Genomic DNA, 12665 nt, shown 5'->3' with positions numbered 1-12665 from the left:
ATTCAGTTGTTGGGACAGATGTACAAACATCTTTTTTACATCCGCCATTACAGGTACAAGTTCCGTTTCTGCAAGCAGAGCATACTCTGCAAATAGGGCAGCAAGTCTGGCTAGTGGAGGCCCATTCACGTCATCGCTGATAACCACGCCCTGGTTTCCCACTTCCATTTCAGCTGCAAAATGTTTCTTGTTCGTCGTTTGTTTCCTGAAGTTGTACTATTTCGCTTCATTCTTCTGAAAGTTGCTCATAATGAAGTTTGGTTCACAACTCCTGGTATGCTTTACACATAATTATGACTTATCTGGGGGCTCAGCAAAGATCCGGATTCAATCCACCGTGTTCATTTGTAATCAACCAAATCAAACGTCACATTCCAAAGACGTGTCCGCCCCAAAAACGTGGTGGTAGTTGAACCCCTGCCATAGTGGAGCGTGACCTTCAGTTAAGGCTATCTTACTATACCTTGTTGCAAGTGTTAGTCCGTCCCGTGCACAGCAGGAGACGGACTTTTGTAATCACTTCTGTGTGTGCGCGTGTGTGTGTGTGTGTGTGTGTGTGTGTGTGTGTGTGTGTGTTCGTCTGTCTGTGTCTGGGCCACAACGTTTCACCATTTGAGTTTTGTCATCAAATTTTCAACAAAGCTTTATTATGAGAATATGAAGAAGGCAAATTAATAATTTGGTCAAAAGGTCAAAGGTCATCATCACTTAAAATTGTCAGTTTTCATCGATTGACCTGAAATTTTAAGAATTTGCATATTGGGTCACTGCATTGGTTCACAAATCAATCAAAAGCTACGAGCCGATTGTTTGTTTGTTTTTTAGATCAAAAGGTCAAGGCTATTGTTATGTCATCATCAATTTTCATTATGTATTTTTATTTTAAACTGTTTTCATTATTTTGAGCACACAGAAGAAGACGACGATACAAACAGATGTGGACAGGCTTTGCATTTTCAGATGCTTTCTTGGTTCGATTTTTAACTCAACTGGACAGTTCATCACATACTGAACCCTCCAGCGTCCGGCGCCTGTCGTCCGTTAACTTTTCGACGTTAACACTCCAGCGTCCACAAATATCAACCGATTCTGATCAAACTTGACATGCAGCATCCTTACCCCAAGGACCAGGTTGGTATTACATTTCAGCCCGATCCGTTGAAAAATGTCGGACTTAGGCGACCATTTTGTTTTTGGTCATGAAAACGACGTTAACACTCGAGCGTCCACAAATATTAACAGATTTTGATCAAACTTAGAATGGTTAACCCTTACCACACAAGGTAGGTTGCTATTGCATTCCAACCCGATCCGTCACAAAATGGCCGCCATATTGTTTTCAGCTCCGAAACGACGTTAAGACTTTAACGTCCACAAATATTTATGGCTTTTGATCAAACTTGGTGTGTGAGACTCTTACCACACAAGGATACAAGGACCTTAAAATTATTACACAAGGTTGTTGGCTTTTCATTTAAGTCAAATGTAGTACAGACAACTGACCTACTTTAAAGTTGTCCAGTCAGTTCAGTTGAGTTCTGCTTCCCTGGAAGCTCTAGTTTTAATGCACATTCTTTTACAGGAATGTGAATATATGCTCAATGGGGAAGCATTCATTTTATTTTCGGAATTTTCAAACTCGTACAAAAGGTAACAAGCTTTACGCCTAGGTCCCCCGTCGGGGAAGTGATGTGAGTTGACAAAGTGGAAGACGCAGAAAACATGCTACGATATGATATTTCCCTCACAAGGTTCAGACATACATGGAGGCGGCAATCTTGGATTTTGACGTGGCGACCCAATTTTCAATAGCGTTCTTCCTTATGCCTAGATACACCCACACACCAGATTAGAAGTTGGTACTTTGCTTATTTTTCAAGATATTCAGCTCACAAGGTTCAGACATACATGGCGGCGGCCATCTTGGATTTTGACGTGGCGACCCAATTTTCAATAGGGTTCTTCCTTATGCCTAGATACACCCACACACCAGATTAGAAGTTGGTACTTTGCTTATTTTTCAAGATAGTCCGCTCACAAGGTTCAGACATACATGGCATCAGACATACATGGCCGCGGCCATCTTGGATTTTGACGTGGGTTGCACCGACACACCAAATTCGAATGCGGTCCTTCGCTTACGCACGCACGCACGCACGGACGGACGGACGGAGGGGAAAACGATAGTCCCCCTTTCGCTCCGCGGTGCGACGGGGGACAATAAATCTTACCGAACTACAAAATATCGTACAACAAAAGTGGATTTAATTAGTGCAAACATCCCCAATGCAAACAAGTTTCATTCAACCACGACGTGTCTCTGGAAAAGCAGAATTTAACAACAATCACAGGTAGTTACCGAATGTTGTTGACACAGTCTTCGTGAGCATACGGCACAGTGTGAACAAGGCGGCAGCAGCGTGGGTCGATCAGTAGCACTTGGGACTGTTCACAGGCTGCAGCCAGAACACTACTGCACAGCACACGACAAGGACACAAAAAAGTAACATTGCATGCAACATGCGGAGAATGCAACGAGGAGCACCACCAGTCATTTAACTACATTAATGCACAACAGTTCTCCAACAAAAAGGTTTTCCGAAGACACCACACCATGTCCCATAGCAGGTGCAATGTGTATAACAGATAAATGCCTTGGCGAATATGAGCCACTCAGTGGATAAACAAAGCCTGGACCGTCATGTCACCATAATACCGTCTTTTTCGGCCCATCAGTCTATGTGGAGTCCAAGTAGAATTCGCTAATTTTCACATTTTTCTTAACTTCATTTATAAATAAGTCGATATGAAGTACAAGACGAAGCTAGATCAACTAGCATAGTTAGCAAAACTGTCAGTTACGACAATACAGGTGATAATTCCTCCCTGACACACACAATGCAGACATTGTATGGATGCACTCGAGGTCTAATTGTTACCGTATTGTAATACCTCGAGGTATTGTAATTGTTACCCTCGCCAGAGGAGGAGAGGGTATTGCTTTTGAGTCCGTTTGTTACTTGCAGAATCTAAGATTTTTCAAGTATATTGGTCGGTTGCGTTTGTGGTTCTGCCTGTCTGTCTGTCTGTTTGTTTGTCACCGGCCTACAGGTCACAATTCCAAACCGATCGTCACGAAACTTCACCAAGCTGTATAGGTCGTCCCAATTGAGAAGCCCGTTGATTTTGAGGTCAAAGGTCATCTGGAGGTCAAATTTCTAAAATAGCCATTTTAAATCCGATTGGCTTGAAAATTGAATAGCATTTGTATATTGAGTCACTAAATTTGGAAATGAACTATTTTTAGGTCAAAAGGTCAAAGGTCAACTCAAGGTCAAATTTTCAAAATCAGCAATTTTCATCTGAAAACACGTCAATGTTCATCCGATTGACTTGAAAATTAAACAGCATTTGCATATCGACTCACTAAATAGGAAAACCAACTATTTTTGTGGTCAAAAGGTCAAAGGTCAACTCAAGGTCAAATTTCTAAAATCATCATTTTTCATCTGCAAAATCGTCACTTTTCATCCTGTTGACCCAAGCTTTGATCAAGAACGTAAATTTTAATCTTCATGAAATGGAAAATTTGCTGTATCAATGGAAAACTTTTGGTTGGATTTTGCAAGTATTGTGCTCCACATGAGGTCTTCTGGTTTGTTTGTTTGTCCACACAGAATAAATATGATTTTCTCTGCAACCGTTGGTCCAATTGACAGGAAATTTTCACCATAGGTGTAACTCCACCTGTAGAATTTTTTAATTATAAATATGACGTCATACATCACGTGATATGGCCACCATCTTGGAAAAATCGAAACGTTTGCACCTCTTCATCTCCGAAAGCACTGCATAGAAAAAATTGAGACATGGCTCATTGTAAAGAACTCTCCATGGGGAATAAAATGTCAATGATGATGTCATAGGTGCCTCCATTATGACGTCATAATTCGACAAGTACAAAACTTCATCCGATCAAGATGAAATTTATTGAGCATCATCTAGGAATAAATTGGTGGAGAATAAAAAATAACAATGACGTCATTGGTCACGTGGTTCGGCCGCCATATTTGTTTTAACACAAAAGCCTTAGAAACCACTGAACATACGTCCTGGCGAGAGTCTGCAATCTCTGATTGCTCTTTCTTGTTGTATTACTGTAATGTGTTATTACCCCTTAGGCTTATGGCTCACCCTGTACATACTATCATACAATACATTACTCGTACAATTAAATTGTCAAGACCGAGACGTGAGCACTGGCAGGTGTACGCAGCCCAATAGCAAAGCCGGGATTGCGTACGATGGTACGAGGTATGTCACAGGAAGTGATTAGAAACCAGGGTGCTGCCAAGTTGAGTTTAGGAAACCAAACAGTTAAGGTCAGGTCAGGTATGGGAGCATGCGCCGAGGCAGTGCGGTACTCCAGGGGCCTCCGTCTGGCCCTCCCCCAGGCTGATGACTGGCCCATCCCTATCTCCTTGAGATGCCAATCAACCTGCTGCAACCACGAGGCACGCGGTCGGCCTGTTGGCCTCCTCCACTCACGAGGCTCCCTTGCTGAGAGTACCTGGTGAGCAGGATCAGTGTCCGGAAAACGAGCCACATGTCCAAAACAGTTAAAGTGCAATTAAATGCAGCAATAAATCCTGACTTAATCCGATATTTAAATATATTTTATCCAAACACGCCCATAAAGATTTTTGGCAAAGCACCGAGTAGAGCAGAAATTTGGACAAACCAAGTTCCAATTCAGAGAGATACTGCACTGCGTAATGCCGCACACCGGAAGAAGTGCCTGTGGAAGTGACATCACAGCGTCAGTAGACTGTAACCGAGCCGCCACATTGGAACGTGCCTCATCCGTAACACATGCATTTTTTCTCCTGGAATAGAGCCATATTCTTTCAAACCACAATGAAGCGAATCAGAGCTAAAGATTCTGAAGAACAAAGTGACAGTGATCGTGCAGATGAGAACGTCGGCAGGGAAGGCTTAGACTGGTGCGAACATTATGATGGCATGCCCACAGCACGGGAACATGTGTGTTGCCAGGACCGGGATTTACAACAAGGTAAATTGAACAAGCAGAACCGTTCTTCCACAACGCTGGTTCCTGGGGTCAATAATATGGTGAACCTAGACGTTTTCATTATTTTATTGATGTGGAAGGGGTCGGGAGAGTTGGAGCCTGTTACTTTGCAGAAAAGGCGTTGTTCCATTTTCTTTACAATTCATACGACCCAATGTGTATAAACAACGTCCAAGAAAACACCCACTGTAACCATTTACCTTTTCAGAGCTACTCACAGTCTGTAAGGCCTTTGGCTGTAGCTCAAAGGAGTCCTGCTCTCCACTATGGGCTGGCGTTCCAGCATCACATCTGACTCTCCTGGATTCTCTGGAATCTAAAGCTCTGAAACTTATCGCAATCTCCGGTGATGAGGCCTAAGCACAAGGTATGTTGCCCTCACGTAGCAGGCAGCAGGTCGGTGGTCTCTCTGTTTGTTTTCTACCGTCTATTTCCCAACATTGCTTCCTCTACTCTATCAGTCCTCCGACCCTCCCCAGTAACTGCAGGATGCACTCGTTCTTCTACTAACCCCTTTATGGTTAAATTTCCTAAATCCAGGCTGACTGCACACCTTAACGCTTTTATTCCTCGCTTCTCCCATCTATGGAACCACCTTCCAGAGGCTGTTCTGTCTTGCTCTTCCTTTTAGTCAGGTTCACAACGTTTTTTCGTTCAAAAATTTTGGAGATTAGCAAAACGATGCATTTTTGGAATATTCAGAGCATGAGGAATCCAAAAATTAATGTTGGCATTTGCGTAGACACCTTTGCGAAAATGAAACTCAGGACAGTGATGAAGATCTGTAAAAGCATATTCCTGAACGGTATAGACCTCGTAGATCCTGTGTATAGGACTTATAGTTCAATCTGATACTAACAAGGCTGCTTTCTTGCTTTATATACCCATACCGATAACTTCAAAGGACTTGCAATATCATGTATTATGTAATACAGTTATATCACAAATATAAAGACAATGCTTTTCAATTACCTTTGTTTGTTGCTTTTCTATAATCCTGAGCACTATTTTGAGGCCTTTATTGGATTCCTTGACCCAGAAAACATAGGATTAGCATATTTAATTAAGTTTATAGGTTGTCTCGAAGCCGAGATAGCACAAAATATGTATTTTATGGCGGCCATTTTGAAAATCCAAAATGGCGGCCATGCAGGTGTCTGTGCAAATGCCAACATTGATTTTCGGATTCTCCATGCTCTGATGATTCCAAAAATGTACAGGTTTGCTAATCTCCAAAAAATTTTAACGAAATTATATTGTTAACAGAGTGAACCTGACTATTTCAGGATTTCAAGCAAGCAGTGCACCATCATCTCTTGCCATCCCCATTAACCTTTCCTAACTCAACCACTTTACTTGCGAGTTTCAGTTTCCTCTTCTCCTCTTCATTCATTGCCTTGATGTTTGTTACACTGTCAGTTACACCTTGCTCTTCCATAAGCCTCGCGCCTGTAATGAAGAACAAAACTTTTTAATCAACCTTCATCTCAAGTGGGGCAATTACTAAACAAATGATATGGTAAAATGTGCACCGAGGAGGTGGTGATTGGAATAGTTATAACAGAATAGGTTGACGTTGTATCATGTAAAACCTCTTGTACATACGAGGCCAGGTGGAGGACTTGTGGGCACAAAAGCCCGGAAAGTGTTACGTGCTTATAATGCGCAACATCATGAGCTGTTAGGCCAGAAGACAGCAGGGCACAGCGTCAAAGTGAGCTGTCGGGCCCTGGAGAGAGTGTGGGGAGGCTTAGGAAGGCTCAACCTTGAGGAGCACAACGGTCTTGAAGGCAACAATAGAGACAAGCCGCAGGTGGTCCATGGGGGGAATAAAAACTGCTGGCACGCATGCGCAGCCTCTCTCTGCTTCGTCACTCCTCATGAGAAGTGACAGCTTGGACAGCCACGAATGCATCGCTCATCGACAACCTCACGTCTCCCACCCAAGCCGCACGAGGCCCTGTGCCATGGCGAATGACATCATAGCCCCGTAGCCACTACCAGCTCGTGTTTGCTCGATTCCTTGCCTGTAATCTCATTTGTTGTGCGGTTCTAATCTGGTATTTTGCCGCAATTTTAGAGGTATAGTTTTTCCTGTGTCAAGTACGTCTACTTCCCTTACTCATTTGTCCGTTGACCACCAGGTCTGTCTGTCTATTTATTATTAGCATTAGCATCTTGTCTTCCCTTCCCCATATATATTTTTTAAACTAAAACCATTTTAATTACTCCTAGTCAGGGCCCTTAGGGATATTTTGGTTCAAATTCTTCCAAAAGCATCAAATTTGGCGCAGATGTTGCCCATGCCATACTCTTTCGATTTTTGACGGGCGCCAAGGGCGGTATGATCCGGGGACCATACCGGTCCATCCCGCCATGTCACCTGACCTATGACGTCATAATTAGGATATGCATCCAATCACATGGCGTACTATAAGTGGTCAAAGTTCAAAATGAATCGATCGAAAAATGAAGGCAGGGATCCATTTTTAAGGTTTTCATAAAATCCAATATGGCCGCCAGGTCACATGACCTATGACGTCATATTTATGACATGTATACAATCATGTATACATGAACCCGGATCACGATCGCACAAAAATTAAACACAAGGATATGGCATACAGTTCATAAAACATCAAAATCCGTACCTTTGTAATTAGACTGATGAACTGCATATGCCTGAAAATTAGGAAATAGACATGTAAATATTTCCTCTAATTGTCAAAAATAAGGTCAGAGTTCGATTACCCAACCCAGAAACATAAAGTGGTGAACCTCACGTAAATCTTGACAAAAATCTCAAAAACCGACATGTTTGACTCAAAAATGACCTTTAAGATGACCTTGAGGGTTGACCGTGACCTCGAATCATCAAAATATCATAATTGGATTCCTCGACCTCGAAAACCCCTGAAAAGTGGTATCATACATGATTCCAACCTTTTTGGTTATTTAACTGATTTTCCTCTAATCCGGGTGGCGGCCATTTAGTATTTCGCCAATATGGGCCCCCCGGGGGGGGGGGGGCGCCCGTCAAAAGTCGAAAGAGTATGGCATGGGCAACATCTGGGCCAAATTTGGTGCTTTTGGAAGAATTTGAACCAAACGGCCCCAAAATATCCCTAAGGGCCCTGACTACAAGGAATGTCTTCCCACCTTCCTGCCTTCATGCGTGAACAATCACATCACCTCAGTCTTCCTTTGGCTCATCCTCAGTCCACTTTTCCAGCACTTCCTGCTTGCTCTCCACTACTATCACAAAATTGTCCACATACAATATCTTCTGGAGGACGTCTGGTGCTCACCTTCTTATTTATCAGCTCCAAAACCTCAATTAACATTAACTAGTGAGGTACACGTGCTACGCATGGGTGGGAGGCCAGAAGCAAACAGACAATGCAGAAACGGCAAATGCTAAAGCATGAAACCAATAAATTCCACATTCCTGTAGCACCTTCAGTCGCACGTCAGACATGGACAGCAAGTTCGTGAAGGACTTCCATGAAAAACGTACCCGTTGGCAAACAAACGGGTACGTTTGTTCCATACCAGTCAATGGCGAATCTGCATATGGCGATCCGCGAATTCACGTTTAGAAAATAGAAAACGTCACGGCATTCACGGCAGGTTCATAATTGTCATCAAAATCGAAACAGTATTTGTATAATTTCAACAAAAGACATCACTGGACATATCGGTAAATATTATTCCATAGTGTTTGGAAAAACTGGAAAATTTGGAAAAATTGGAAAAACAATATAGCCTATTTTACTCCCAGGGGTCCCAGGAATACCCACCCAAAATATCGTTGCGATCAGTTCAGCCGTTTTTGCGGTACCTTCGAACGGACGGACGGACATTTGGTGAATTATAGTAAGATGAGCTGAGTGCACTTCTCTGCCTCAAACTTGGGTTAACTTGAAATACCTCAGACATCCCAAGTCAAAGCACTTCCCTTCGTTCCCTCATATATAGTTACGGTTCTGTGAACCCACACCCCCGGCAATGACACACAACATACACTAGTATCCCGAGTTAGTTATTTCATTATTAAATGTTCCAGACAGTTCTCCCTTTTGTCTCGTGGATTTTAAACCGGATACGCATTGTGAGGAGTTTAGTTAGGGTTTTCCCCCAACTTTTTCTCTTCCTTTTATCTTCATTTTGGAGCCAAACGCTATCTCTCTCGCACCACATTAGGTGCACTCCCTCATTAGGGACCTCATTAGGTGCACCTCAACTGAAGTTTAACCACCACAGAACTACAAACCACCTCCACGCCACAACACATCCGTCTTCCTCCACCGCAAGACCAACGACCATCATCGCGCTTTATTTGCCCAACATTGACTCACGCTTGCGCCTCGGCCACAGTCCCACTACCACAAGACCTCCACCACTCCACCACTCCGTCCGTCCGTTCGCGGTTACACCGACTGATTATGTGAGGCTAGGCGCAACGTGATTGGCTCCTGGCAAGATTTCATAATATATCGCATATTCAAAATCTGATTCCACATTTCACGATCAGAACTCATGATCTTAATAATTATGTCGAAATCTAGAGTGAAATCGGCACAAAATTAGGACAAATCAATTTTTAAATTAAATAACAGACTCCGCGAGACGTGAGGTAAAATGGCTGTGTGTGTGTGTGAGGCATCTTTTTTATGGAGTTCTACTTGAGGTTTCTGATGTGGAATGTCATACATCGAAATTATCGTTTATGATCTCCTGAGTTAATTAGGTTAATTAAGTATAAATAATCCGGAAGAATTCCCATGCTTTAAACGCACGCCATGTTAAGGTGTATAGAGCAGCTTAATGGTAATGGGAGCAGCAAAAACGAGACGTGAGGTCCTTCCCGGGCATGGCGTTATAATTAGAAACAAAATATCCCTGAGTGGCCTGACGGTCATCTCTTGAGGTTGTAGTTCTGGTTGATTTGGGGGAACCCCCCGTGGGAGCCCCCATGATCCAAAATTGAAGCCCGAGCGATTGTGCGGGATACTGTCTTGCATTCATTTGCCAAGTTTCATGACAATCAGCAAGGTGATAAGGGATGTGCGGCAAAAAGAACAAAAAGTTAAGACAGACAGACATCCGGATATCATGACCCATTTTATAAGTTCATCTCTTGGAGAATCGAGATGACTTAATAGATAACAAAAACGATGATAACATTGTAACAAGGAATATATTAATTAATCCTAAAAAATATTAACAATAATAATAATACTAGCATCATTTGGCAATAATAACAACAAACCTATAACCTACCCCCTCTCCCCCGGCCCATGCACACCTGGGTTTGGTGAAAGGTATTTACTGGATTTTGAGACGTAAAGCGTAGCTTACGTGCCCCTCGTCACAGTACCTAAAACTCTAGTATAGGGGTTAAACTTCAAGAGATGCTAGATTAGACTTGAACTGATTTAACGTGCCAGACTCAACCACGTGACTAAGAAGAAAATTCAAATTATTTATACAACGGACGGAAAAGGAGCACTCTCAGATTTTAGTCTCAAAATGAAACTTCTTCATCTTGAGTGAATGCCCTCTTGTCCTGGTCGATTCCTCTAGTGTGAAAAACTTCTTATAGTCCACATTATCCAATCCTCTGAAAATGTTAAAAATTTCAATCACCTCTGCTCTACTTGGTCGATATGCAAGAGTGGTTAGACCAAGTGGCCCCAATCTATCTAGATACTCTAGTCTGCGAAGTTCTGGTAACAAGCTCGTCGCTCTTTGTTGCACCTTCTCGAGACAATCTCGTCTTTCTTGTGAAAAGGTGAGCAGTTGCAGTACTCCAGTGTTGCTCGTACAATGGCTTTGTATAATAGTACAGGCCCGTTTTTATCTAATGCGGAAAAAGATCTCCTAATGATTCTGAGCCAACAGTTAACTTTCTCAGCAGCATTTGCAATATGGCAACTAAAAGATAAGCTTGAATCAAAGAGCACCCCTAAGTCCTTCTCCGCCCTTACAGGACTTGATTTTTCTGCTTTAGCTCCCCTTGCCCATGGTGTATGCAAATTTCTGATTCCTTCTGCCATGATGTTTTTACATTTTTTATGCCTCTGGGTTGTCCGTCTGTACGTACGTCCGTACGGGCTAAACCCCGTTTTTCTCAGCAAGCATATGTCCGAGACGAAACTTTCAGGGTAGGAGTGACACCCGTGCAGAATGTTTTGATGACAATTGTGACGTCATAGGACACGTGGTATGGCAGCCATCTTGGATTAAATGCAAAAAAAAAAATTTTTTATCAGAAACCGCTGAATTGAAAAATTTGAAACTTGGCACATTGTCAAGTACTCCCAATGGGGAACAAAAGCATGGTAATGATGACATCATAGGTGAAGGGGTATAAGCAAAAATGTTTTAATCGAATTCCTTATCCTAAAAATCTGAAATTGCATGCACATGATCTATGACCCATTTGTATTGAAATATTAACATCTACCCGTTGTGGGACTTTGCGGAGGCATGTTGGCGACATTATCGCATTGCTCTAGATTAAAATGTTTTTACTCCCCCCCCCCCCCCCCTCCTCATAATGTTTCTCCAATTGTTTTTACAACTTTACATTTTGCCTCATTAAAGGGAATTTGCCAGCATCTAGAACAGTTCATGACCACATAAATAACATTCTGGAGTGTTGGTGCATCTGCATCCCTATCCACTACTCTATACAAGTTCGTATCATCCGCAAACAACTTTAAACTGAACTGATTATGGTAAGCTTATGCTCAAGCGGTACGACAGGTAGGTATGCTACGAGGCCGCGAAGACCAATGGAAATTTGGTCCACTGGTGATCTCAAAGGGTTAAGGTCATCTCGTGGTAACTAGTTATAATCACTGGTAAACGATCGAGCACCATCAATCAATGTTATTGCACATAAACACGTCACTTGTTTAAAGGAAATGTTGTGTTCCGTATGGTGCGACGTGGTGAATTCTACCCTGACGTCCCCTTTCTGACCCGTCTGGCGCAAACTCCACGTTGAATACGGCGCCATGTACGCGAGTCGGCATGGGTACACGTCCGAGGGGCTCCAGCGCGCGGCACAGGGCGTGCAGCGGCGCCCGAGCCCCCATGCCCGCACGGCGCGTGCCCAGCCAACCCAGCACGGGAGCCGGGCGGGGTACGGGGGTGGCGAGCCGGGATCCGAGCCTTTCTTCTTCGAACGACCTTTGACACTCATGGAGGGGGCGTGATGACGTCACTGCGCTTCAGTCTGAGAAAACTAAGGGCGTGATGACGTCACCCCGCTTCAGTCTTAGAAAACTAATTTTTATATAAGTTAATATTTTCATTAACTCCTAGAGGCGAAGTCTTAGAGAATTTCGCAATAAGAAATAGAGTCCTTCGGCGACGGAAATTTTAACACGGTGTTTTCCTATGTAACTTTACCCTGAGGTAGTTTTACCAAACATCCCCGAAATTTCACAGGTCCCGCCCTATTGAGAGCCTGCGGCCTCTCAAGACCCTTCACAGAGTCGGGCTAGAGTCAAGCTCAAAAGGGTTTTCTTTCCCCACTGATTCCGCCAAGCCCGTTCCCTTG

General features: G+C 43.1%; 1 protein-coding gene across 2 annotated transcripts in view; it reads right to left on the bottom strand.

Annotated features, from left to right (window-relative positions):
• The window catches only part of LOC144889490 (DDB1- and CUL4-associated factor 10-like), a 56966-nt gene extending 44660 nt beyond the window's left edge, over window positions 1-12306 (bottom strand). The window contains exons 1-2 of one of the 2 annotated variants that reach the window (XM_078769843.1): window positions 12083-12306; window positions 2360-2473 (exon numbers count right to left, since the gene is read on the bottom strand). In XM_078769843.1, coding sequence (XP_078625969.1) covers window positions 2360-2473; window positions 12083-12198 — 230 coding nt within the window. In that variant the 5' untranslated portion in view covers window positions 12199-12306. The remainder of the gene's footprint in view (window positions 1-2359; window positions 2474-12082) is intronic. The other variant, XM_078769844.1, reaches the window with a different exon arrangement.
• Window positions 12307-12665: the final 359 nt, after the last annotated feature.

Source organism: Myxine glutinosa, chromosome 1 (genome assembly GCF_964187855.1).
Source record: "Myxine glutinosa chromosome 1, kmMyxGlut1.1, whole genome shotgun sequence".
In the NCBI taxonomy this organism is placed as follows: Eukaryota; Metazoa; Chordata; class Myxini; order Myxiniformes; family Myxinidae; genus Myxine; species Myxine glutinosa.
The sequence above is the reverse complement of the archived record's forward strand: the minus strand, read 5'-3'. Positions and strand labels throughout refer to the sequence as shown.